This window comes from Nomascus leucogenys, chromosome 7b (assembly GCF_006542625.1).
Source record: "Nomascus leucogenys isolate Asia chromosome 7b, Asia_NLE_v1, whole genome shotgun sequence".
Taxonomy (NCBI): domain Eukaryota; kingdom Metazoa; phylum Chordata; class Mammalia; order Primates; family Hylobatidae; genus Nomascus; species Nomascus leucogenys.
The window spans coordinates 70,945,132-70,971,875 of NC_044387.1; the positions used below are offsets into that span (position 1 = coordinate 70,945,132).

The 26,744-nt window shown below is 35.1% G+C and overlaps 1 protein-coding gene across 4 annotated transcripts in view; it reads right to left on the reverse strand.

Moving 5' to 3' along the window:
• LRBA (LPS responsive beige-like anchor protein) overlaps positions 1-26,744 on the reverse strand; it is a 765,281-nt gene that overhangs the window by 34,274 nt on the left and 704,263 nt on the right. For 3 of the 4 annotated variants that reach the window (XM_030816230.1, XM_030816231.1, XM_030816233.1), the window contains 5 exons: positions 25,291-25,380; positions 21,076-21,268; positions 15,448-15,510; positions 10,117-10,272; positions 2,582-2,749 (listed from right to left, as the gene is read on the reverse strand). In XM_030816230.1, the coding sequence (XP_030672090.1) occupies positions 2,582-2,749; positions 10,117-10,272; positions 15,448-15,510; positions 21,076-21,268; positions 25,291-25,380 (670 nt within the window). The remainder of the gene's footprint in view (positions 1-2,581; positions 2,750-10,116; positions 10,273-15,447; positions 15,511-21,075; positions 21,269-25,290; positions 25,381-26,744) is intronic. The other variant, XM_030816232.1, reaches the window with a different exon arrangement.

The following is a 26,744-nucleotide window of genomic DNA, read 5'->3' on the forward strand; positions in this document are numbered from 1 at the left end:
TTGCATGAATGTTTGAAACAGTTTACGCACGGTAACAATGTATTTGTTTTTGTTTGTCATTTTCTTTTGAAAAGCGTAGATTGCATTTTCCATTTTTCTATTCTAATATGTGTAAATTCTCATTATAAGAAAAAGTGCCTATTTGTCTTTCTCCTGGATTCATCTTTCAAAGCTGAAGCAAAATTAAATCGGGGCATCAGACATTATACAGGGGCTTGAAAGGATAAGGTTTACTTTGAGAAAGGTAATTTAATTCAGTCAACATACAATTTTCTAAAATTTTTATTAGATGTGCTGTTATATTATTCTTTTATTGTTTTTCTTTTCATTGCTAGCATTACTAGGAGGTAATGTCCACCATACTGCAGACAATGAGAGGGTATAGATGAAGTATGCTATGAAAAATATAACATTATAATATTTACTCTAATGCCAACAAGATGGTGTTTTGTGGTGATTTATTTGCTCTAATCATCCTGTGCTTCTGATAACACCTTAACTCAGTTCTGTTGTTGCTTTCATTTTACAGACAAGACAGAAGGACCACAGCAAAGCTTGGAACTTAGATTTTTTTTTACTACAAACCCCAGGATTTGTTCAGTCCTACTTAATTCGTTTTTTAAAGGCCATGCATGTAAAAACAATCTCTAGGTTGAGTTACAAAGTATTTAAACATATGAAAATAAATTTAAATGTATATATATATCATGATATATATCATACTTTGTTCCTTCACGAAAAGCTGAAAATTCCTAACTTTAAGGTATACTTAAATTTCTTAAATGCAATAGCAATTACATACAAGTGTAACTAGTAAGTCTTTAGCTGCTTTTTAGAATACACATTGGTAATGATGGTGTGTAACATAGAGAACATGATTAAGTAAAATAAAACAAGAAACCAAGAACCCAAATATCTATGTGTGTTTAGATTTCTATATGTGCATGAAATATCTTACATTTTTAAGGCACGAAAAAGTTCTTAAATATTTTGAGATAAATAGCAAAATGGTAGATTTATTATCAATTTTAAATATAGGTTTGCCTGAGATAATTGAGTGAATCTTGGTAACTGGATTTACAGAAACAAGAAAAAAGAAATTGAAAGTAGTCACTTATTCTAAGAGGACAGACAGGAAGAAGGACCAGAATATTGTGTTCATGATGAAAAGAACATGGTACTTTTCAAAAGAATATGAAAAACAAAATCCCTGAAATTTGCATCTTTATAATTTCTATTGTAATTACATAGAGATGTCTGTATAAATGTGGAATACATGTACACCTACTCCCTGACATATACACACACTACAATTTGATCACAAAGTCTATATTATCAATAGCAGCACAGCCTTAAAATTATTTTTCATATCATATTTGCATAGGAAATTATCCCTTTTTTGATTAAAACAGGAAATATCTATTAGATGTTCATTGAATAAAAACTGTGTTTACCTATCACATCAAAGTCTACAATGTACATAATAAGAAACAGCTTTGAAAAATACTTCACATACACTTCTTTTAACATTATACTAACATTTGACTAAATGTTTTGAAAAAAAGTTCATTTTCATACAAATATTATACATTTAAGCACAGCTTTGAGAAGTCAACCCAAAATATGATGTACTTAAACATATTTAGACCATTTCATAATCTGGGGTGGAATGACAGAGCAAGGACCGAGTATGCAGGTAAAGTCATCAGGAAGAATGTGATCCTTCCTTAACCAAATACATTGCAACTTGCCTTAAATTAAGAAACTGTAAATATTGAAGCGCAGTTAAAATGCTCTACCTTCTGAAGTAAAAATCTAAAGCTATTCTTACAGGAATTCTACAGTGTTGTCATAATCATTTTAATTAAATTCTCATTTTTCAGGTGGTCCCTTTAATTGTTTTTTCCTACTTCTTAATGTGTTTTTCTAAAGCCATTTCTTTTCTGCAGCTGTGTGCGATTGGTTTTAATGGTAGCTGCTTCCTTTTTTGCCTTCTGTGAATTACAATTTTAAATGGTTACACATTTTTTGTTTTACTGCCTTCAGCATAGTTTCATAAAGATGTTTAAGGCTGTTGGTGAACATTTTCATTTCCCATCTGAAAAACCAAGAGCCAATTTGAGTATTCCATATTGGCCTTTTATGACCTGTTTTATCTTTTTAATACGTAAATGAAAGCATAATTTTATAAAGACTAGTTTGTTTCTATGAAATTATAATTTTTATTTTGCTCTTTTAAAATATGAATTCAATAAACAAGGTAATATGTGATTGCTCTTTTATGCTGTATCTTCATGAATAAAAAACTATTTGGTGACAGCTATTTCCAATGAGGAACTAGAACTTTTGGATCATAAGAATAGCCTATAATATAAAACATAAGATTTCATGCTTAGATTTTAATTATCAATGGTAACAAAATGTTGATAATGAGGCTATCTGGATCGTTCTTAAATTATAATAAATTAAAAATACTTGATAATCCTGTTTCACTTTTACCATAACAAAAAGGTAACTTTACTGCAAAATGTTATTCTCTACATCCTTGTAAAAGTTTACTTAAAAAATGAGTCATACTTACTGCCTGGGTTATCTCCAATCCCACTGCATTTTCCATTCCAATACCACAGCAAGAGAGTTGCATCACGTGACCCTGAGAGAATGTAGCAATTTCCCCCAATATATGACTCAGAACGAGCAAGGCAAGTGACGACATCCCAATGACCAAACACCACTTGGATCAATTTTCCTGTAATGCAAAACAATTTTCTTTAAAATTGCTATTAAAAAAATAAAAATTCTAGTGAACAGATAACTTGTAAAACAACGAAGCTATATGAACTCTGATGGTCATAATTCAGATTTTATAATAATTTGACATGGTCCAACCTAACAGTTTTCTTTGCATGCTAACAAGAACAACAAAAAAATCAATTGAAAAGTGTTAATATTTTTGAAAGGCATGTGTTAAAACTATTTCAACAAATAATACTTGAGGACCATGGCACTGTATCATTACAAATGGCTTCTATAAATTACAAATGAATCATGTTTACTGATTAAAGCAGGCCGAGGAGAACCCTTTTGGAACCATTTTAACACTTTCTTGAGTTACTCTATATGATTCAAAATAAAACTTAGTTGCTTTTCTGTAAAAGTACTCATAAGTTAGATGTCACTAATAAAAACCTGTTTCTGAATTACTGAAGATTTAACATATTTCTTGTTTTAAGTGATCTATACAAAGACAATGTAAGTCACTTTGGAGAGCTTCTACGTTTTCAAATCACGATTATATGGAAATTATGATGAAAGAATATATTGTGATTGCAATTTGAGCCAGGTGATTCTTTGTCTTAATTTTCTGATGCAAATTCCTTGAGGGTGAAATCAAGATGGTAATGACTGGGGACAATGGAGAGGAACCCAGTAAACTTACTATATATCTAGGGCTTCAAACACAGAACAGTTGTTCATGTAAAGGTGTCAGGAAAAAAGTAAAGCCCTCACCCTTTTTTGTTATTTTTATTTATTTTTTTGAGGTGGAGTCTCGTTCTGTCGCCCAAGCTGGAGTGCAGTGGTGCGATCTCCGCTCACTGCAAGCTCTGCTTCCCGGGTTCACGCCATTCTCCTGCTCAGCCTCCTGGGTAGCTGGGACTACAGGCACCCGCCACCACCACACCCGGCTAATTTTTTGTGTTTTTAGTAGAGACAGGGTTTCACTGTGTTAGCCAGGATGGTCTCAAACTCCTGACCTTGTAATCCGCCCGCCCGGGCCTCCCAAAGTGCTGGGATTACAGGTGTGAGCCACCATGCCCAGAAGCCCTCACCCTTTAAGAATCTTTGTTTAACCAGATACGGTGGTAGTAATTCACACAAACTTGTCTGAAGAATTAAATATCTGTGACAGACCCCCATTCCATCTTTAGAATTTCTAGCTAACATATTTCTTTTGAAATGTCTACAGAGTCTACAGATGAATGCCATACAATGTCTACCCTTAATATTCAGCATGGCTTTCTTTTTTTTTAAATAAGCTTTTATATTTCGATTATAAAATATAATTCCGATGTTCAAGAAAAAACTACTAAGCTGAAAATTAAATTAATATGCCTAAATAGTTTATGTGTTTAACCCGTAATACACTGTAAACTTCTTAAAAGGTTAAGGTCCCAAGTACTGGCATATCAAGTGTATTTAACTTTTCAAGATAATAAATATTTACATTAAATGTTTAAAATTCTTGATTTTAATAAATCTAAGGCTTATTATGAAGGCTGAAATTTAGAAATAAAATTCTGAAATATCTAAATCAGATGGAAAAGTCAAATACATGAGTGGCAGTCTTGCATATAGCCTACTTCTAATAAATTTAAAATCAGATTCATTTCAATCTCAAGTTGCAAAACTAATACAGTACTTTTTTTCTCCTGTGATTAAGGGAGAGCAGACTTCAAGTGTCTCTAACTGCTAAATGTTCAAGATGTTCACTTTTGAATTTCTTCAGCCTTTTAAGTTGACACCAAAACATTTGATTAAAAAATAAGCTTCTATCAATAAAGAATAAAGAAGAATCCAAGACCTTCAAGAATTAAAAAAAAAATTGAGCGAATTAAATGTGAAATATATAATAATTTTTACTTCATTTCCAATTTACATGACAAACAGAATGTGGAGGTTCAGTGGTAAATTGGTGGGGATCAGAGTACACGCAGGCCTTACATAGGATAAGACAAAAGTTAGGTAGCTGAAAGCAGTCTTATTAGTAACTAGAAAATCAAAGGTTAAATCCTTGTATTTTAACTACTGAAAGAAACTGAATACATCATATAGTGATGTGATCATAGAGTATATATATGACTTCTGCTTTAGCCTATGGCTAAATGCTGAGAGCACATAAAATATAGGTGTGATTTAAATAGATTATGTACAGGCAGGCTTATTTCAGATTTGAAACCCAACACTCAGTGGGTTGTAGGAGTGAGGATGAGTGAAATAACTAACCAGGTACTTGAGGTAGACGACATAGAGGAAACCCAGGTGTTCTTAGTGCAGTAGGAGGCTTGCAAAGAACAGCTATTCACTTGGTAACTTAATTTCCAACTCATGTGAGGACAAAGGGAAAAAATTTAGCTGTAAAGGTGGGATGGATTCAATATAGGGGCAGAGTTTTACAAGAGTCACATGGTAATTCTCATGAGTTGAAGTCACTGCTCTGTTTCTCCAATGTCAGTGTAAGGAAACATACATTCAGTCACAGTGGTTCCTTTTTAAAATTTTTAGTGTTTTGATTGTTTTCCAAAAAGTTATCACAATTAGTTTTCATTCAACAAATACTTAGCACCTATTAAGTGCCAAGCATTAGGCCTTCTTACCTGTATACAGTGGTGAACAAATAGACATGGTCCCTGCCCTCATAGCCTTTACAGTCTTGTGGTGCACAGAGTCATTAAACAAACCCAGACTGGTATATAATTATGAATAGGGATAAGTATTATAAAAGGAAAGAACAAGGTTGGATTAATGACAATAACAAGATAGAACAAATTTACACTGGGTGTCAGGGAAAATCTAAATGAGAGAGTGACATTTAAGCAGTTACGTCTAAAGGGTTTTATATGTTAACACAAATTAACTTTATTCTTTACAATTTATACTTTGGGCTCAACTCTGGAAAACATTATTTTTTTAAGTTTACTTTTTCCTGTTCTGGCAGCCTTCCTCAGCAATATTTGTTATTGCTATAAGGTTGAGGTTCACTCCTCCTAAATAAATCACAGCATATAAATACCTGCTGCTCTTTTTGGTAAATTATTTTCTGATAATCTTATAAGTGTTCCTCAACCTTTATTTTTTGTTTCCTTTAATACCAGTCCACCTCTCCACACACTAATATCAAATATTACCACAAGCACTAGAATATCCCTTTTTTGACAGAACAAATTTTCTAGTTAATGTTTTATTTGACAGCTGTGCTACAAATAAAAAAATTCAAGCTCAGGACTCTGCACCACTGAATCTAAAATGTGGCCTGAAAATAATTCCGACTGCCAGGAGAAGGTTTTATTGTTGCCTCTGCTGTTCTGGTTGTGGCCCGAAAACATGATTTATGTTTAAAGAATTTCCTGTTACAATCCATGTTTCTCCTCCCTCCCCCCCAATCTAATAAGAGAAGGATTTTTTTTTTTTGGCTTGTGTGCTAAAATATAATTGAATTTAACACTTTTGTTAGCTTTGCCATTATATATTACTGATCATACGATTTTCCCTTGATTCTGTGCTAAACTTAAGAAAAAATATTTAATATTCCTATTGTTGTAAAATCACAGACATGTATTTACCCTAACTGAAATTATTTTAAATAAAACTAGCGTCAGAGTTTTTATACAAGATATTAAGAAAGACACCAGGACTATCATTTGAGATTTTTTTTCTACAACTTTTCTGGTAAGTATAAATATTTTTATTTCACAAGCTAAGTCAGTCCCACTGAAATGAAGTTTAAGGCTATTCCTTATTTGTACGTTTTATACACACAAACACACACATTTTTAAAGACAGAACATTAGAAGGTATTTTGAAAGAGGGAAAAGAATGACATCAGGTTTATTAAGTCTAATGTAACATGGCGGACATACTAGGAACTTAGTGTTACAAATTACAGCATTTTCCCAAAAAATCAGTGACAGACTGGTAACACCTGGATGAGACAACATGCTATGATCACAAAGTGTGCTACATTTAAAATTAAAAGAGCTAGGTCCAGGGCCTACTTCTGTCACTATTAGCTACATACATTTCAACGAGTTACATAATCTCTCTAAACCTCAGTTTTATTATCTGAAAAATGGGGATAAGACACCTGTCTACTTCACAGGATTATTGTGAGACTGAAACAATATCTAGTATGTGAGAGAATTTTATAAATTCTATAAAATTGTGTGAATATAAGATTTTAATTATTAGTATTATATGAAAGTGAAGTTAGCTTTACTTTACAAATATTGAGTGTCTTTAAAAAAATATAGAATGTCAACAAACTAAAAACACTCAAATCTCAAAACCAAAGATTGACATGGTTTGTGATTCCATTTATATGACATTCTGAAAGTGGCAAAACTAAAGATGAGGAATAGATTAGTTGTTGCCACGAGGTTGAGGATGGGGTAAAAAGCTGACTTCTAGTAGGTGGCACAGGGTATTTGGGGGTGCTCTGCACCTTGATTGTGGTGTTGGTGAATTACTCTATGGTTTGCACTGTAAACCAAAAGGAGTGGTTTACAGTTCTATTAGTTCTATATTACAGTGTAAAATTCATCTTCATGTTTAAAAATGTTTTAATCACTTAAAAAATATATGGAAAAATAATATGAAGTCCAAAAGAATATTTGAGAAAATCTCCAGGAGTTTAAGACCACCCTGAACAACAGAGTGAGAACCCTGTCTCTATAAAAATTAAAAACAAACAAACAAACAAAAAGAAATAGCTGGGCGTAGTGGCATGTGCCTGTGGTCCCAGCTACTTGGCAGGCCGACACAGGAGGAGATCACCTGAGCCCAGGAGTTTGAGGTTGCGGTGAACCATAACTGTGCCACTGTACTCCAACTGTCGCTTATACTGTCTCCAACTGTCTTCTTTAAAATAAGCAGAAAAAAAAAGACATGTCCAAGACTCAAAGAGGAGTGTTTAGGTTCAATAGTAATCCACCCCATAGACTTAAACATCTAGTAAAAGCCCAAATAATCAAAAAGGCTTGAATGGTGTTTTCTTTCCTACACCTACAGAATAAAGATGCAAACTATAAGAAAACCATGTCATCAATTCCATATAACAAACAATAAAGACTAAAAAGATGTTCAAGAACAAACTCCTTGAATAACCAAAAATTAATTGTTCTATAAACTATATTAAGGCAAGAGTATGGACTCAAACATTTTATAAAGATTATTAACAAGACTGAAAGATGATTTATCATAAAGCATTCAAATAACTAGAAATTTTAATTTAAAATATTTTTCAATTCCTACAACATTAAATAAAGATATATGTAGGCCTTTGTTCCAGTTGAAATATCTACTTCCATAATATACAGCCATGAGCTTTATAACAACTTTTTGGTCAACGATGGACCACATATATGATGGTGGTCCCATGATATTATAATGAAGCTGAAAAATTCCTGTCACCTATTGACATCATAGCTGTGGTAACGTTGTAGTGCAACGCATCACTCACGTTTGTGGTGATGCTGGTTTAAATGGACTTACTGCACTGACAGATGTATAAAGATACAACACATACAATTATGTACAGTGCATAATACTTGATAATGAATAACTCTGTTACTGGTTTATGTACACTTTAAGAATAAAAAGTATGGGATAATAAGTAAAGTGTAGTCTTTCTACCTATAAAAAGAAAAAGTTGATTCTAAAATAGACACAGGCAAACCCTTCAGGAGGTATTCCAAAGGGCAGTGTTATCACAGGAGATCAAAGCTCCATGCGTGTTCTTGCCCCTGAAGACCTTCTAGTTGGACAAGAATGTGGAGGTGGAAGACAGTGATATTGATGATCCTGACTCTATGGAGGCTTAGCCTAATTTATATGTTTTTGTCTTCGTTTTCTAAAAATTTTTTAAAATAGAAAAAAAGCTATACAATAAGGATATACAGAAAATATTTTTGTACAGTTGTACAATGTGTTTGTGTTTTAAGCTATGTGTTATTACAAGAGTTGAAAAGCTTAAAATCATTAAAAAGTTTATAAAGTAAAAAAGTTTCAGTAAGCCAATTACTACTAAAGAAAAAATTTTAAAAACAAATTTAGTGTAGTCGAAGTGTACAGAGTTTTATAAAGTCTACAGTAGTGTACAGTCATGTCCTAAGCCTTCACATTCACTCACTGCTCACTCACTGACTCACCCAGCGCAACTTCCAGTCCTGCAAGCTCCATTCATGGGAAGTGCCCTATACAGGTATGCCAGTTTTTATCTTTTATTATTATTATTTTTTACTTGCAGAGGACAATGGAATGGTTTTTATCTCTTATACCATACTTTTACTGTACCTTTTCTATTTTTAGATGTGTTTAGACACACAGATACTTACCATTGTGTTACAATTGCCTACAGTATTCCATATACTAGTATGGTGTACAGATTTGTAGCCTAGGAGCAATAGGTGACCCCACATAGCCTAGGTGTATACTGGGATATCCCATCTAGTTTGTGTAAGTATACTCGACAATGCTGCACGATGATAAAATCCCCTAACAATGCATTTATCAGAATGTATGCCTGTTGTTAAGCAACACATGACTGTAGATCAATTAGCTCTAAAGAATTAAGATCTCATTTTAATTATTTTAAATATCAAACTATATATTTACTATAACTTTATTTCACCCTGTAACAATTTCTAAAATATTTTAAGGCACACCATTAAATTTCTCAACATTTCTCAATTTCTTACATGCAAAAATTTATAAACATTTACTCAGCCAGATCTCCTACAGTAATACTGAGCCTCAGCTTGGTTTGTCCCTTAGGGAGATGCATGTAAATGAATATATAGACTTACAATTTTTATATTTTAACAAGAGCTCCTGTCACACATAAAACCAACAGTCAGCTACTTTTCTTCATGATGGTGTAGATTTCAGCAAGATTCTATGCAGAATTGGGTGGAGGCAAGATATCTACTGCCAAGAGTTAGACTTAATGAGTCTTTCAAGTAAGAAAAAGAAAATCCTTTAAATAATACAAAAGTGAGAAAATACACTTCTGTGTATGTGCACTTGCCATAAGATTATGCATATACTCATGCATGGTATTTACATACCAGGATTTGCCTTCAAAATGAATCATTTATTCTGTAAGCATGAGCTTGGGTCACAAACCTATAAAAAATTCTCTTACAAACATGCTGAAGCAAATTCAATAGTGGACTATATACAGTAGATTATTATTTGAAGAGGGAAAACAATGCCCTCTTCTTATTTTGTAAATTTTAGGATTTTGTAATTTTTGGAAGGAAGCAGAGGAGAATGCATCCTAAGCCTCTCAATACTACTTATAGTAAACTTTAATTCACTGATAAAGAAAATGAAAATTACCTGTGTCTGTAGAATAGACTCTGAAACTCTTATCCCAGAAGCCACAGACGAGAATATAGCGGTTGTCTGAAGTGATGACAAAGCACTGGGAATGCACTTGAATACTTTGGTCTAAAAGGTCAGTGATTTGCCTCCTGTGCATTCCTGTATTGCTGGCTGTAAGAATAGGGAGGAAAAACAACTATTAAACCCACATGGGCAAAGAAATCCTATAGTGAGGGAGAAGAGGAGACACATTCCCAGATAAGAGTACTTGATCCTTAATTTTAAGTATAATAATTGAAAAACCAAGTAGGAAAACATATCCAATTGCTGGAAAAATGTAGGTAGCTAAATTCAATATCTCAGTTAAAAATTTTGCTTATAGGAAAGAAAGAATAACACACTACAATTTAAAAATAGAACACAATTCACAGAACATGCTTTCTAGCTCTTGGGCAGAACCAAACTAGATTACAATCTCCAGATTGCATCACAGTTAGGTTTGTGTTTCTGACAATCTCATTACATTTATTGTCATGAGAATGGTTCATGTTGTGACAATCTATTACCTTTAACATTTTGTCACAAGGAAGAGATATTAGGATTTAAATGTCATATATTTGAAATATTGTAGCATCTTGTACTACTTTGGCTTTAACGGGTCTTTAATTTGACTGGATGGGAACTCCCATTTCCCCTGTTTACAACTGCACTTGCATGTAAGGAAAGGGTAGAATGACTGTTTATTAAAGATTCCTGTAATTGAAAAAGTCAAAGCACAGCAGACTGCCACTTTCTTACTCCTTATTTAAGCAATAAAACAAGACAGCCTTGGCAGTGTGTTTCAAAGTGCTACGGAGCACCTGAGATGGGGTTTGTCACAAAGAAAAAGGTCAGACATAGAGCAACACCGAGCACATGGGAAGAGTAATAATCGTCCAGAAATATACCATCGACTGTGCCATTATCAGAAATGGAATCTTCACTGAGATGACTTTTTTGGCATTGAGGCCAACCAAATAGAAAGCTTTGTTTCTAGTGATCTAAGGGTTATTTCACCATCATCTCTCCAGTACAAATAAGGATTCTTATGCTGCTAAAGAAATTTGATTATACCAGAAATCAGAACAAACTTCTGCATCTGATTATTAAGCTTTCCACCATAATTTTCAATTTTTTGAAAAATCAAACATAGAAAAATATTTATATTCTATTCATTGTATGTAATAACTATGTTAATGTGGGTAGTTTAATAGAAAGCTCAGAAAGTAAAACAGAAGAAAAAAAAGTATTCAAAATACTCTCCAGTGCTGTGCTGGGAAGCACTGGGGACACAGAGGACTGATGGATCTGTTGCCCTCATGGCACACACAACACGGCACATGTACACATACATGTGCAACACTGCAGAAATTCTGCTAATGTCTGTGGACACAACCATTTAAGATTATTGGATAACTGTTTGATAATGGAGGCTTCATATGCTTTTGGAGGATTAATGGGCTAGAAAGCGACAGCAGTAGTGAAAAGGGCAGAATCCTAGATGGGAATCATTTTTTCCCTCTCCTTCTAACAAAGGGAAGTTGCTGGCAGATAATAAAAGCTTTCATGGATATCATTGTGTTATTACAGAGAGACAGTGTCCACCAACTGCAATCAAGTATCCCATTGCAATGAAGTTGTGTGATACAATTTTTTTTTTTTAATTCCAAGAAACCTAGCAATTAAAACAAGTTATGTGGTACTTTCTGCACTGGTTACTGGTTACTGCAGTACTTTATTCCACATGAGAGCTGTAAACATGTTTATTCTTGTCAGTGTTTATGTGGCTTTTGCTCCTATGACATAAACTTTCGCTGAACTTTCTTGGGGGATAGGGATGATCTCTTGGGAGGACCTCAACAGATTTGGGCATGTACATAATTTTGAATTGAGTGACCACAAAGTACCCATGGGCAAAGGCTGATGCCCCCTCAGCACACACATGAACTATTTTCTAAGCAAGTGCTTGCTTGTAATTTAACATTGCCAAGTCCCCCATCTAGCTAAGGTATATTTATCTAGATAAGCAGTCTTCAAACTAGGGTATGCATACCCCTGGAGGTGTAAGACTTCCTAAGAGATACACAGGTTCAGAAGTTAAAACCAGTAATTTTCTAATTTCTCAACTTTAATATATTCTACTGCTTGAAATTGATTTGTCTGAGAACTCTCCTTTGAGTTTTCCTTTCTTACCTCTTCTTTCTCATGCCCTTCTTCTACTAGATAAAATAAAGACATATTTCCCTTCCACACAGAATCTTACTATGTGCTTTACCCCAGAGTATAATTTCTTGCCCCCAATAAAGGGACAATTCAAAATACTGAGGTGATACTGAAAAGTGAATGTATAAGTATCAAATCATTCTGCAAGTCAGGTGGTTTCCAATTTACTGCTTTCAATAAAATGGAATGAGGATCCAATCATGCTGTCAATTGGCAGATCATTCAAAATAAGTTTTAATGATAGACTGTTAAAATTATAGACAACTTAATAATAAACCATAAAAATAACTCTTAATAGATCACTATATGAATTGCCACTAATGCAGAAAGAGTTCAAAGATTTGAGTGGTGCAGTTGAAACGAAGCTCTTTCCCATCTATTTTCCTAAGTGAGTAACATTGCTCAGAGGTTCCATCTATAAAAACAAGTAAGATAGACCTGCTGATGATGTATTTTCAATAAATGTTCATTTTATGTAAATAAACATTTATTAAACTTTATAATATAATTAAATAAATACATTATATTTGTAATAATCACTCAATACAGATACATTTATTTTAAAAGCTGAGCCTTATGGTCATAGGAAATTTTAAAATTTAAATTGAATACATATGCTTAATTTTGCAAACACATTTTTATGGCTGAAAAGCACAATAGGGTAATCAATTTTTTAAAGTTAACATAAAATTATCTGGGGGAAGTAGAATGAAAATATAAATTCAAGATAAAAAAGTAATAATGTGAAATTTCCATATGTTAATCGGTTTTCAATGTACTTTTTAGAAACAAAATACTGAATATCAATTCACTCTGATATTTAGATTCTACTGGATATATTAAAATTTTGTTTACTGAGTATCAATTCACTCTGATACTTAGATTCTATTGGATATATTAAACAATTTTTACACTATGCCAGAATGTATAACCTTTGCAACTACTTAAACTTGTGATGAAAACTTTTAGATGTCAACTTAAAAATGTCTGAGAGGATACATGGTTTTAAATAATTCTTTTAGGAGGTAGAAGTGTAAAGTCTGTTGACCAGTGATCTAGGGCAGGGACAGCAAAACTAGGGCCAAAGGCTGAATCCTGCCCATGCCTGGTTTTGTATATGTAGTTTTATTAGAAAAGAGTTATGTTCATTCATTTGTATTTTATTTATGGTGGCTTTTGTGCTATACTGGTAGAGTTAAGAACAGCTTGAGTTTCCCTTATCTGAAACACTTGGGACCAGAAGGGTTTTAGATTTCAGAATTTTTTTTCAGATTTTGGACTATTTTCATAGATTGAGATATCTTGGGTATGACAGCCAAGTCTAAACACAAAATTATACATATATATATATATATATATATATATATATATATATATATACACACATATAGCCTGAAGGTAATTCTATATAATATTTTAGATAATTTTGTGCCTGACATAAAGTTTGGACTGTGTTTGAATGTGACCTGTCACATGAGGTCAGGTGTGGAATTTTCCACTTGTCTTGTCACGTTGGTCTTTAAAAAGTTTCAGAGTTTGGAGTATTTGGGGCTTGCGATTTGCAGATTAGAGGTGCTCAACCTAAAATATTTACTATCTGGCCCTTTACCGAAAAGTTTACCCATGCTTACCCTAAAGGGTTACAACAATTGCTGAATTCATTTAATTAGACTTGATAGCATAGGATATTCATTGTCAAGGTGCAAAGAAAATGATGAGTCTAAAATTCAGAAATAATGCTTTAAATGACTCAGCAAATGGGCTTTATTATTTTCCTGACTTTTAAACTACCCAAGTGAGCATTTTAGTTTTTTTAAATATATGGCAAATCATATCTACTCAAAACAAAACAAGATTTAAGAACCAGAGTGGTATTTATCCTTCATATAGATAATTACATATGAGATTTCTGGTTATACTTGGGGAAATGATAAATGAATTGGTTTAGAGCTTAAGATTATTTTTGTTCATCCTGATAGTCTATCTGCTAATGGTAGCCATTTAGCTCTCCATTGAAACAATGGCTTTTAAAGACAAAAATGGTAACTATATATAGGGAACATCTTGGATTTTAAAATAATAAATCTGCTTCATTCATATGCTTTAAAAACATTAAAATTCTAACAAATTTATTTGTGCCAGGAAAATTTGACAAAATTACAAGCCAAATATCTATGCCGATAGCATTACCCCACAGGTAGGCAAGTAAGTTTTTATTCTAAAAGTTATTAAATAACATCTTCAAAATCGATGCTTAACATTCTTAGTGATGCCACATTTGAAATCCCCACACGTAAGGATGAAAAATGCTAAACTAGAGATTTCAACTAATCTACTCAAAAAGCATAACAGCAATTAAATATTCTAAGTCATCTGCTGCAGATGCTCATTTCATTCCAATGGCTCTTTCTGGTCGCCTCCCTATTTTTTTCTCCCCTGAACAAATTTAACCTCCAATGGCAATTTATTGGGCTGTAGGACCCTAGGAAAATGAATACAAATATCTTAACACTACCATTGGCTGGGCAATATATTTCAACTTTGAAACTGCTCTGCAATTGCACATTAATCCCCTCAGACCGAACAGAGGGTCTAGGAAGAAAGGATTGATCTCCTTTAATGATGAAACCCTGGCACTACAGTTTTATTTTTCATAATGCAGTGCTGCTAAGAACCCCACTGTTATTATGAAAATTTTCCTAGCAAAGGAGCTCCATCACATTACCGGTGCACCAATTCATCATAACGTGCCTCGCTCCTGCTCATCAACAAGTCTGAGTGATGAAAAGATCCAATATTATCCTGACAGTACTTCATGCGCATTCTCAATCACACATTATTACAGCATCCATATTAATTTTCAGTGACACGCGTCCTAGGCCTGTTCAAATTAGGCAAACCAACGAGGGGGAGTTGATGAAATACCAGCATAGCCACAGCTCATTGCATTCCAATTTGCATGCAAATGGTTTATCAGGAAAATTCCATTCCCAGCAACCAGCAAGTGAAAAACAACTGTAATCTACACTTCAGGGCCACCATACAGAGCTTAATGAATCGCAAAGAGAGAAGGAAGTGACAGACCTATGAGAGGATCGATTTCCACTGGCAGCTGGTATGGCTGGTCTTGTACAGCACCTTGATGAGCTGGAATTCACAAAAGATAAAGAAAAAAGGCATTATTTTTTATATACTAAACTACATAAAAATGCGTAAGTCAAACCTTATGTAGAATTGTTTCCAACCTCTAAATCTTTCATGCAGTTTTGTGAAATTTAAAGAACAAAAATCCAGGTGCTTTTATGGCTAGCTTATTAAACATTTATTTTAGATTAGTGCCGCTCTGAACATGTGCCATCAGCAGTGGCTCCAGTCCTAGGCCATAAGCTATAGCAGATGCTTGACTGGCAACCTCTGATGCTGCAACAAAACAAAATTAAGTGGTAAAGCGCACTGAAAACAAAATGTGACAACCATCTGCTGACTGTAGCAAATACTATTTTTTTGTTACTTCTTAAAAAGGCAGTTTTGAATGCTGCAGCACAAAGGATCCACAAAAATGTCAACTTATGATGGAGAAAGGGAAAGCTCTAAGTCAGGGAACATTTAGTGTTTCATCCATCACTTAAAATCAATCAATTGAAAGTTTGAATAAAAATAAAGAAAGCTATCCGCAGATAAATGTTTTAGTTAAATGCATTTGGCTGAAATATTTTCTTAAAGATTGGATTGAGGGTTTAAAAAGAAGTTTTATTAATATTTAATATTTCCATGGTTTCAATTTAAAAATACTCTGAGAAGAAGATGAATAACAAAAATCAATCTATCCTAAGAATATTTTGTTCAATTCTCAAAATGGTTTTAAAGACTCAGGCATACTTATTTTATAATTGAAGAGAGGTTTTGCAGGCTGTTTCCCTCTGAAAGGGAGAAGGACTTTCAGTAGAGAGGAAGTATATCAGGAATCAGGAACTACCTGATGCAACCTTGTGCAAATCATAAACCCTAAAACAGAGTTCAGAATAGATGATCTTTTCAGCTTCATAGTTCTGATAGTTAAATTCTGGGCCCTTTTCCAAACTATTTTCCCCAAATGACTCAGCCATTCACCCTGCTCAGTATCTACTTTTTATAGACTCACAAGCATTCACATTATTGCTTGGTTGCTATTAGAGCTCTGCTTAATGCCATTGATACTGGTGGGTTAAGGTAGGTTCCCAAACACCAGTGGGACCTCAACCCTGGCTCTTGACACTGTGGTGAGAAGAAACTCAAGGACAAGTCAGAAAATAGTGGAAGTATGTAGATTTATTGCAAAGCAAAAAGTACACACCCAAAAGGGGAGTGTAGGTGTACTCAAAAGAGAGTCATGGACAAGGGGCGTTTGGGCTCCTATCTTTATGGGTTTCTTTAACCAAGGGGTGGAATGTTCATAAAGATTCCTGGAAAAAGGTGGTGATTTCTCAGAACTGTGGTGCCATCCATTTTTACACCAAATATGAGTGCTCTTGGAACTGTCATGGCACTGGTGGGTGTGTGATTTGTATATTAATGAGCATATAATGAGGTCCTATGTGAAACCTAGATCAAACTCAGCACCATGTTGGATCCAGACAGTCTCAGCCAGGTTGGCCTGCACCCTGGTTTTTCAGGGTCTTATCAGATCCTAGCTTCTGCAGCTATTTCAACAGTTTCCTTTTGATAGTCAAGAAACTGCTGCCTGGAATTTTCTATTCTCCTGCGATTACCCTATATTATTTCTGTCTTACCATCAGATTTTAGGAAATCTATCTGTCTTTGAGGGGCTGAAAATAAATATGGGGTACATTTCAATAAGTTCATTAGATTATTTTAAACTTACTCTGTCACAGTTTCTCCAGTTAGTAAATACCAACTTTTCAAAGATGTTTGGAAGGTCATTAATACTGATAAAATACCTAAGTATAGTATTGGCACTAGAAATTACAGTATGTATAAGAAACTAAAGTAGCTGAAGAAAAGAAACCACAATGACTCTTTAAAAAAAAAAACCCAAAAGGTATTTGTCTTTGCTGATTACTGGCTCTGCTGGCAAACGAATCACAGGATATTCACAAGGGAGGACCAGGAAAAATGCACCACAGCCTCTGGTCTGCCCAATAGTGCCACTTACTTCCAGCAATACCAGTGTCAATCAACACTAATACCTTTAGAATTTCTCTCTAGTTCTCTGATAATCTGAGATCTTAGAAACATTAAAACCAAACTGTCAGTGAAATGGGTTTAAGGTCTGGTGATACTTCAAATCCCACTTCTGCCACTGACTGGCTGTATGACCTTGGTCAAGTTATGTAATCTCTATGTTTCCATTTCCTGATCTATAAAATAGGTTAAATTGAACCATATGAAATTGCCAATAACTAACTGTTTTGACCTATAAAAAAACGCAATTTCATATGGTTTCAACCTAAGTACAGAACCTACATCCTCAGGTTGTTAAGGAGATTGAGTTAATACACATAAAATGATTAAAACACTACTTGAAGAGGCATGAAAGTTTATCTACTCCAGCCATGTTTTGCCACTGAGGACACTTGAGCCCAGGGAGCTTGCCTTATTCTGCATCAAATATGTCCAGTCAGTGGCAGAGTTTGAGCCCAGGTTTTCTCACTCAGATTTTATGACCACCTCTCCCCTCTTTCATTAGAGCAGGAAAGTTGGGACCTGGATTCAGCACTTCTTTTTGGCCACCAGTTAGAATTTTTTTTAAGAAGAAGGAAAATCTTAGAAACTAGAAAAATGCTCTATAAACATTTGCTGGTGTTATTCTCATTTTTGGAGGTTTTCAAGGTCCTTTGAATGAGAAGGGAGGTTAAAGATTATTTATTTTCTAAATCAGACACTACTCAAAGAACTGAAGGAAACCAGCTGTCTAATGAATGAGCTATGGAAATCATAGATCCTCAGAAAAGAAACAGAACCTAAAATTAAAAAAATATATTTTGTAATATGAATTTGATATTTACCAAAGAAAAACTGTCAGGGATTTTTGATGTTTGTTTTAAATCAAGGCATAGTGACAGGTAAAGGTAGCAAGAGATGGAATGAAAGGTTAGATTTATGTAAACATACCTAAAATGAAGCAAAGACTTAATATAATAAACGCTTAATATTCTTAGTTGTAGGTGCAGCTCAAATTGGAGATCACATTCTAGAAAGACAACTGCCTGTGGTGTATTCCCATATGTTATCACTTTTTGTATTTTTCTGGTGAAAAGTTGCTGTGTCATACTGTAAAGGCAGTATGTATGGAAAGGGTGAAGACAAACATCTCTAATGACACAATTATAGACACAATGAAAGCTCACTGAGCAGAAATATAGGCAAGATTCTGCAGAACCTTGCAGTTCCCCTAGCTATCTTACAGAAAGGTGAGCCAGGACTGGGAACAGTTGGATGCATCCTAAGTGGTACTCCAGCAGTGGGACTCTACCCCTAAATCACTTTACATATTTATTTATAGAAAAATTGGAAGTGGAGAAGATAATACCTGACCACTAGGTATTAAGGGAAGCAAGCTTTTTAGTGAGGGACACTGGCTTGCTGGAAAGGGGAAAGCCAGAAGCTTAGTCATCAACACTTAGGGTCTTAAATGCTTAGGGTTATCAGTGCTAAAACTTGAAATCAGCTGGAGACCGAGGAGCCCTGTGGTTGAGCCAGCTCAGTTCCCGTTGAGCCAGCTCTTCCTAGGCTAAAGTAAAGATGGGGGCAGAGTACAGTCAGGGCTTTCCAGCAGTTGCAAGGTTTGCCCCTCCTCACATCTGATGTCACTCTGTTTAAACTGAAGAAGCTCTCAGGGCTGCCACAAACAGCCACCCAGGATAAGCATCATCAGTGGTGGTCCTGAAGTCACACATGCTGGTGCAAAGCTCTAAGGGTAACTGCACATGGAGTAGGTAAATCCTCTAGTGTATTTGATAGAGCATATCACCAGCATGTTTTTCTTCTAAAAAGAGTGTTTAGAGAAACAAAAAAATTACATTTCTTAAATAAATTGTAATATTTAGTCCCAAAATTTAAGTATGCTATTTTCATAAATATTTACTTCTGTAAGAGAAGTTCACTTAAAGAAAAAAGAATAAAAGGACATAATAATAGAGATATTAAATATCTGCCTCCATTTTTACTATCTTTACCTTTTCTGAAATCTATTTTGTAGTCAAATATTGGCATTTATTTTCATCGTTTCATTTCCAATATACCCAGGAAAATGGCTATATTTAATCAGTTCTAATACCAACTACAGATTCTTTGTGGTAGGTATACCTTATTGAGCTTAGTCAATGTACCAAGTTTTTGTCTGAATGTCAATTCAGTTCCCTTGTGAAAGCTGTTGCATTTAATTTGGCATGAGGTCCTTGTTCAAGAACTTGTATTTTTGCAACCATTTCAGGTATTCTAACGAGCAGTGCTTTATGCACATTACAGAGATTTAACGACAATTTCATGAACTATTAAAATGTATCTTTTAAATTTGCCTACCTAAAACAACGGCTTGGGAAAAAAACTCTATAATCTCCAGAAGTTTAAAAGATTTTCCTCCTTCTTAAAAAAAATTCTAACTGGTGGCCAAAAAGAACAGTGCTAAATCAAGGTCCCAACTTCCCTGCTGTAATGAGAGAGAATACATTACAGAGGGGTGGTCATAAAATCTGAGTGAGAAAACCTGGGCTCAAACTCTGCCACTGACTGGGTATATTTGATGCAGAATAAGGCGAGCTCCCTGGGCTCGGTGTCCTCACTGGCAAAACATGGCTGGAGTAGATAAACTTTCATGCCTCTTTAAATCTGCACTGTTTATGATTCTAATGGTTATTTCAGTTGAGCGAGACTGTGTTGAGCATTTAATGGAAGAACAGAAGGTACTTACAGATATTCAATATTTTGGCTATGTAGTTTAAGTGTTCTTTTTTTTTTCTATTATCCTCAACAAATACTACCAATACTACCATGCCAAGCCAAAAAGGTACAGTTTCTGGCACATAATAGACAATCAGAAGTGTTTACTGTGGCTGGACATAGTGGCTCATGACTGTAATCCCAACACTTTAAGAGGCTGAGGCAGGAGGACTGCTTGAGGCCAGGAGTTCAAGACCAGCCTGGGCAACATAGCGAGCCCATCTCTATGAAAAGTTAAAAAAAAATTAGCCAGGCATGGTGCTGCATGCCTGTAGTCCTAGCTAATCAGGAGGCTGAAGCAGGAGGATTGCTTGTGCCCAGGAGTTCAAGGCTACAGCGAGCTATGATCACACCACTGCACTCCAGCCTGAGTGACAGAGCAAGGCCTTGTCTCTAAAAACAAACAAAAATTTGTAAAAACCCAAGTGTTTATTAAGTAAAATGAATAAGTAAAAAAGAGAAACATTTGATAAATAAATATACGGTTTATGGACACAACATAGAATATCATTATATTAAAATATTATATTAGAAACAATATTTATCTCCAAGGATAAAGATAAACCACCAGAAGCTAAAAAATAGTTTATGTTTTTAACATTTGTACTATATGCCTCACGTGGGCCTTTTTTAAGCCTTTCAAACTATTAAACAATTTGATTCAGACTAATGCTTGAAAATTAAAAGCTTAAATGTTGAGATATGATATATTTAAGTGGGTATTATACAGTGTTCAGCAGTTACCATGCCTTATAATGGTATTTCTTTACTTACCAGGAAGGTTGTGCCATTTGTTCACTGCAAATAACCTGTTAGCAGTGACTGTGATCACAGCAGGAGTTGCCAAACCAGGCTGGGTGTTGGCTGCCACGTGAGTAACAGGGGAGTTGGAGGGAAACTTGAGGACCATGATAACATCCTGCTGGGCTTTGTCTGTGAACATCAATGGACTCTGCAGGAGGAGATACTGTTGAGTGGGCATGACAAGACCCAAATATACAAGAAGGAAAAGACAAAGAAAGACAAGAAAGAGAGGGGGTGCAGGAAAAGAAGAGGAAGACCATATTAACATGAGTTGTAAGTGGAAGCACAGTGAGCAGAAAGGCTTGTAGAAACAGCAGTCATGATCTGTCTGTTATTCATGTATGTCATTAGTTGGAATTTTGGGGGATTGAAGTAGAATACATTAACAGAAACACTTTAAAATTTATAAATTTTATGAGCTCCCTTTCCCTCCCCACTGCCACGAAAAACTAAAAGAATGATTTGATTTAGATTCTACACAGGCAAAGTGTTGGGGATTGCATTAAACCATTCTGGTTGCTATCATGTGTCACATAATGATCTTTTAGCACTAAAAAAACAGTAAGAATGGACAATAGGCATAAAAGCAAGCCAAGGTAATTTCCAAAGATCATCAAAAGTTGTGTTGAGTTAGCAGGAAGATTTTGACAACTACAAAGAGATAATGAAAACAAATACATTTATAAACAATAGTTAGACTACATGCATATATTATTACAGTAGAGAAATAACTTATGAACATAATATACAAACTTAATTATAAAGGTGTTTGAAAGCAATGCATAAATGTACTTGTAAAAACAATATATAGTGTTACCAAATCATAAACACTGCCTATTGTAATGCAAATGCTACTGCTTTCTGCTGTAGCTAGGAATAAAGAGAAATACCTGGGTGTTCCTCTTCCCTGTTGGTTAAAAAACAAATAAAACTAGAGCTCAAGACTTTTTTGATTTCTCCTTCAAAAAACAGAGAGTAATTGAAAATGTTAAATGAAACATGTCTGTTCTAATAACCAGCAACCAAATAAATCTTGAAGACTACTAAGGATTTGGAACATTCTTACAACCCATATGTCATAATCCAAGACATATATAACACTGCTGTGATTTATTGGCTTTATTTATACTTTGTGGTGGTGTGCTATCATACAGTAATTGCACTGTACATTTTCAGCAATTCTCTCCTACGATGTCTGTTTTCTAATAGCTGATTAGTATCATTCAGAATGGAAACACTTTGATGAAAAGCTTCTGGCTGCTTTCCTTCTGCCATATTTCAAAACACCAGGTATATGTAAATGTGGAGGCACATATATTTAACACATATTTATTCAGAACTGGTAATAAAAAATTAAATACATTTGCATTTTTATTATCAGTCCTTTTAAAAAAGTTATTAAGAGTACTTAGAAAAACATATTGCACTAAGAATTCCTATTTGCACTCTTTGCATAAAGGTGTAAATAAAGGCAACTAATAAGCTACCCGGACACCCTTCTGAGCAAGTGGCTAAAAGCCAATCAATATTATGAGTTAATCCTCCCTGGATGCTCATTCAATTAAAGGTGTCAGTAATGCCTCATCTGATGTGGCCTCAATTAAATCCAACTATCCGATGGTGTGAAAACACAGGGGGATACAGCAACAACAGCAAAACCAGACAAATAGGCAGCCTTCGTGTGCCTGTTAATTACTACACCTGGTGTATATTATGGCTCATGCACTTAATGCAGCATGAGGTGGCTTTAATTTCTGCTATATTTTTTTGTGTGTGTGTGTGTATGTGTGTTGGGGTGCATTGATGGTTGATGGCAGAGCTCATCTGAATGTTACTAAAACAATAAACATGTGGCCTTTGATTTGTAAAACCCTAGTATCACTAGTTTTTGTCACACAAAGAACGTTTTATACAGTTTTTAAGGAATTTTGTGAAATTAGGTAAAAATGAGAAACAAGGAACAACATGAAGTAAAATATCCTATAAGCTAATTTTAAAGAAGTCCTGGGAAAAGGAAATGAACATCATTTCCATTTCCAAGTACCAAGTCTTATTTTTCAATTATGTAGTTTTTAAATAATATTTACTAAAGTCAATTTATAAACTCAGAGAAAATCAGAGTACAACATAATCATAAAGTCTCACTGAAAGGAAGTACATACATATTTCTGAGCTTAACAGCTCATACGGTAAATATAATTAGGCTCAACTTGAATAGTTCCAATGTTTATGCCCTTAAAAAACACGAAAAAAATCTCTCATGTGTAGGAAGAATGTCTTGTTTACATAGTGACTCTGGTGGGCCAACTCTAAGCCACACGGCCAGGACCAGCCACCTTCCACAGCAAGCTGCAGACACCATGTCCAGAACTGTCCACTGCCTTCATACAACTATCTGTCCCTCTAGTCTGCTCCTGCACACCCCATCCTGACTAGAGCTCCTGATGCAGGCAAGCAGCAGGAAACTCTCTTGGGCGTTTCATCATATCCTTGGCTAAAAAGTATGAATGAGAAACACCAGAAATAAGAAAACCACACCCCACACTACTAGGCTACTCTGCAGTGATGGCAGCAGCTGCAGATGAGCAGAGCAACTGGTAAAATAGGGATAAGAGAAAAAAAGCCTCTTTTAATACTGGGTACCTCTGTGAGCCAAGGCTGGGGTACAAGTAGGAAATTGCTAGCCAGGTTTCATCAGTTTGCCCAGATTAAGTATATGTTTGTTGACAACTCTGGTTTCTTTTTGAAATGCCTTTTCCCCATGCACATATGCACAAAGCGAAAAACACAATTTGTGCAAGTCTGAAGAGGAGTTCAGGTATTCAATTCAGAGGATAAAGGTAATGGAAAAGACAGCCTCCCATCCTTATATGAGCATGAGCCTTCCCTGCCTTCTCACCCTCGGGGTAGCCAAGCTGTTCTGCCTGTATGAGCCAATAAGCCTCTGCCATGGAAGAAGGCTGGGCAGTGACCCCAGCAGAAAGTCAGTGGAGCAGGGGAGGTGCTTCCATTTGCCAGCACCAATGCAGCCTGAGTCTCAATGGCAAGCTATTACTAAAGCTAATTCCAAACGCAAACATAAATCATTCTTACTATTTTTATGGCACTATCTTCCATTGTTCTTGCTAAATGTTCGCTCTCCGTGTAGTCTTCTGCCCACTAAAGTCACTCTTTATGTTCATCTAAATCTGATTTTACTAATTTAAAGACATGTAGGGGAAAGAATGATGTAAACAATTTTTAAAATGTGTATAGCTTATGATGGCCAATTCATACTGCTAGATAAAGGAGAAAAAATCTTGGAAGAAGAAAGAAAATGACAAAGAGCACAGAGGGAAAAAAAGACACAGAAGAAGGTGATGTGGGAAGAGAAAGGAAAAAAAAAAAGGAAAAAAGAGCCAGAGGTAGCAGGGCCTCCTATTTCTTACTTTCTTCACTGCTACTCTTTCCTTCACAGTATTTATCAAAATTCTGCTATCTCTACACCACAACATGGAATTTGACTTCATATAATTGTTCATTATATTTACAGGAACAGACTTTGTAGTCTCTATTCTTAATTTAAAACAGCAATGAGCAACTTCTTTTTATGAGGGACAATTGAAAAGCAATATGTATAGTCTATTCATTAAAAATTATGTTAATCATGCACTTCAATTTGTTACTGTGCCATTTTTTTTTTCCTCATTGAAGAATTTTCCCCCTGAAATTTCAGGAACTATAAAGGTAAAATAGCCACCTTTTTTTTTGTAGCTCAAGTCTATTTCCGTACCCATGATTCTGGGCTGACTTTTGCCTTGCTTTGACCAATAAAATGTGGCATAAATGATGTGTAGGTTCAAAACTAATCTAGAAACTCAGAGAATCAAACCAGAAAAGTCATCAACCCTATGTCTGGAGTCCTTTATCCTACAGTGAGGATTCATGACAATTATGGACCTTTCAATTCTGTAACACAAGACACCAACTGATCAAATACAAGAGCACTGGAGGAACATTTACCTTCTCAAAGATTCCAGGAGACAATGCAATAACATCTGCTGGTTGTTAGCAGGTTAACAAATATTGCGTAAAAAAACAAACCCACATGTGGTGGAGAAACTCAAGCACAATGAAAGACTGTTATGAATATCAAGCAGATCTGAAGGAGAGGCAAGAAATGAGGAGAGTAAAAATAGCACTTACCACTTGCATGGCAGAACCTCTGGGAGGATGGGGCTCTATGAGTAGTTGAGAAGGAGTCTGTCCAAAACTTCGGATTTGAGCTTCAACAGCCTGAAAAGGGCAGGGGCAAGTCTGAGGGTTAAGAGGTGCTAATTACAGGCAATAGAACCCCAACTGTCACCTGAAAATATCATTCCATACTCTGGCTTGTTTCATGTTGAAAATCAACCTGTGTTTTCACAGTGGGGCTAATCACCTGGCAAGGGCATTGAGGGTGAGGTCATCGTTTAGAACCGTGGAAGCTGTTCCTATAAAACTCTGCAAAACTTTCTCATCCTGCTCAGTGATATGAAACAGAGACCACCTATTACAATCAGAAATTGTCCTTTTTGGCTTCATCTCTGTTTTCTTGCATTTGGTTTTCCTGCTTGCATCATCCCCAATGATGAAAAGCTAATCTTTTAAAGGTATAGAGAAAAACTATTGCTTCTTTGATTCTAGGTCCCATTTCATCCTGGGGAGTAAAAAGGAGGAAAAAAGAAACATAGCACCTGTGAAAGTGGCTTGATGCTATATGAATTTTTTCCATAGGAAGAGCATTATTGTTGATTGTCTCTTTGAAGTTAGACAACTAAATAACAAAGTAAAAGCCATATGTTGCATCTAAGCATGAGATGGTTAAACCAGGGAGTAACTAAACATGAGGAACATGTGTATGTGTGCTCTTTTTGAAAGATGTCTGCTTTTGCAAGGCACTCTCCTACTATGGCTCTTGGTGCACACATAGCACACAAATGCCCATTTCCATCACCAACCACCCATCATGGGAAACTGCTAAATGCCAGGTGCTATCACATCTGTAAGCATTTTGTTTACTTGCTTATATCCGTTTCTTCCCAGTAAAATACAAAAGCCATGAAAGCAGGACCTTATGTATCTTCTTCACTATTAGATCCCTAAACTGGCTGAATGAATAAATGCTACATGATGGGTGAGGGGAGAGAAGGAAGCAAAGATATATAAAGGCTACTCAACACTGCCACAACAGTCAGTATTCTTAACTCCCAGGCTAAAAGGATGAGGAAAACCCTCAAATTAATAAGAATAAAAATTGAAGCCAAAAGGAAGTGAGGTAGGGACTAGGATCATTTTCAGAACATCATCTCAAATATTTTTTGATAGAGTGAAATTAATTTATGATTAAACATCAAGAACAAGCTTGAGAAAAAAATCATAAAATGGCAACCTGAAGGCTAAAGGTAGTCACAAAGAAGGAGGTAGCAACACTGCTAATTTATGATATATGAACTTATGGACTTAGTTTATGAATGAGAACTTTATATCTTTTTGAAGAACAGCTGGTAAGGATGGGCATGGTGGCTCACACCTGTAATCCCAAACCAAGACAGGAGGATCGCTTGAGGCCAGGAGTTCAAGAACAGCCTACATAGTAAGACCCTGTCTCTACAAAAAAT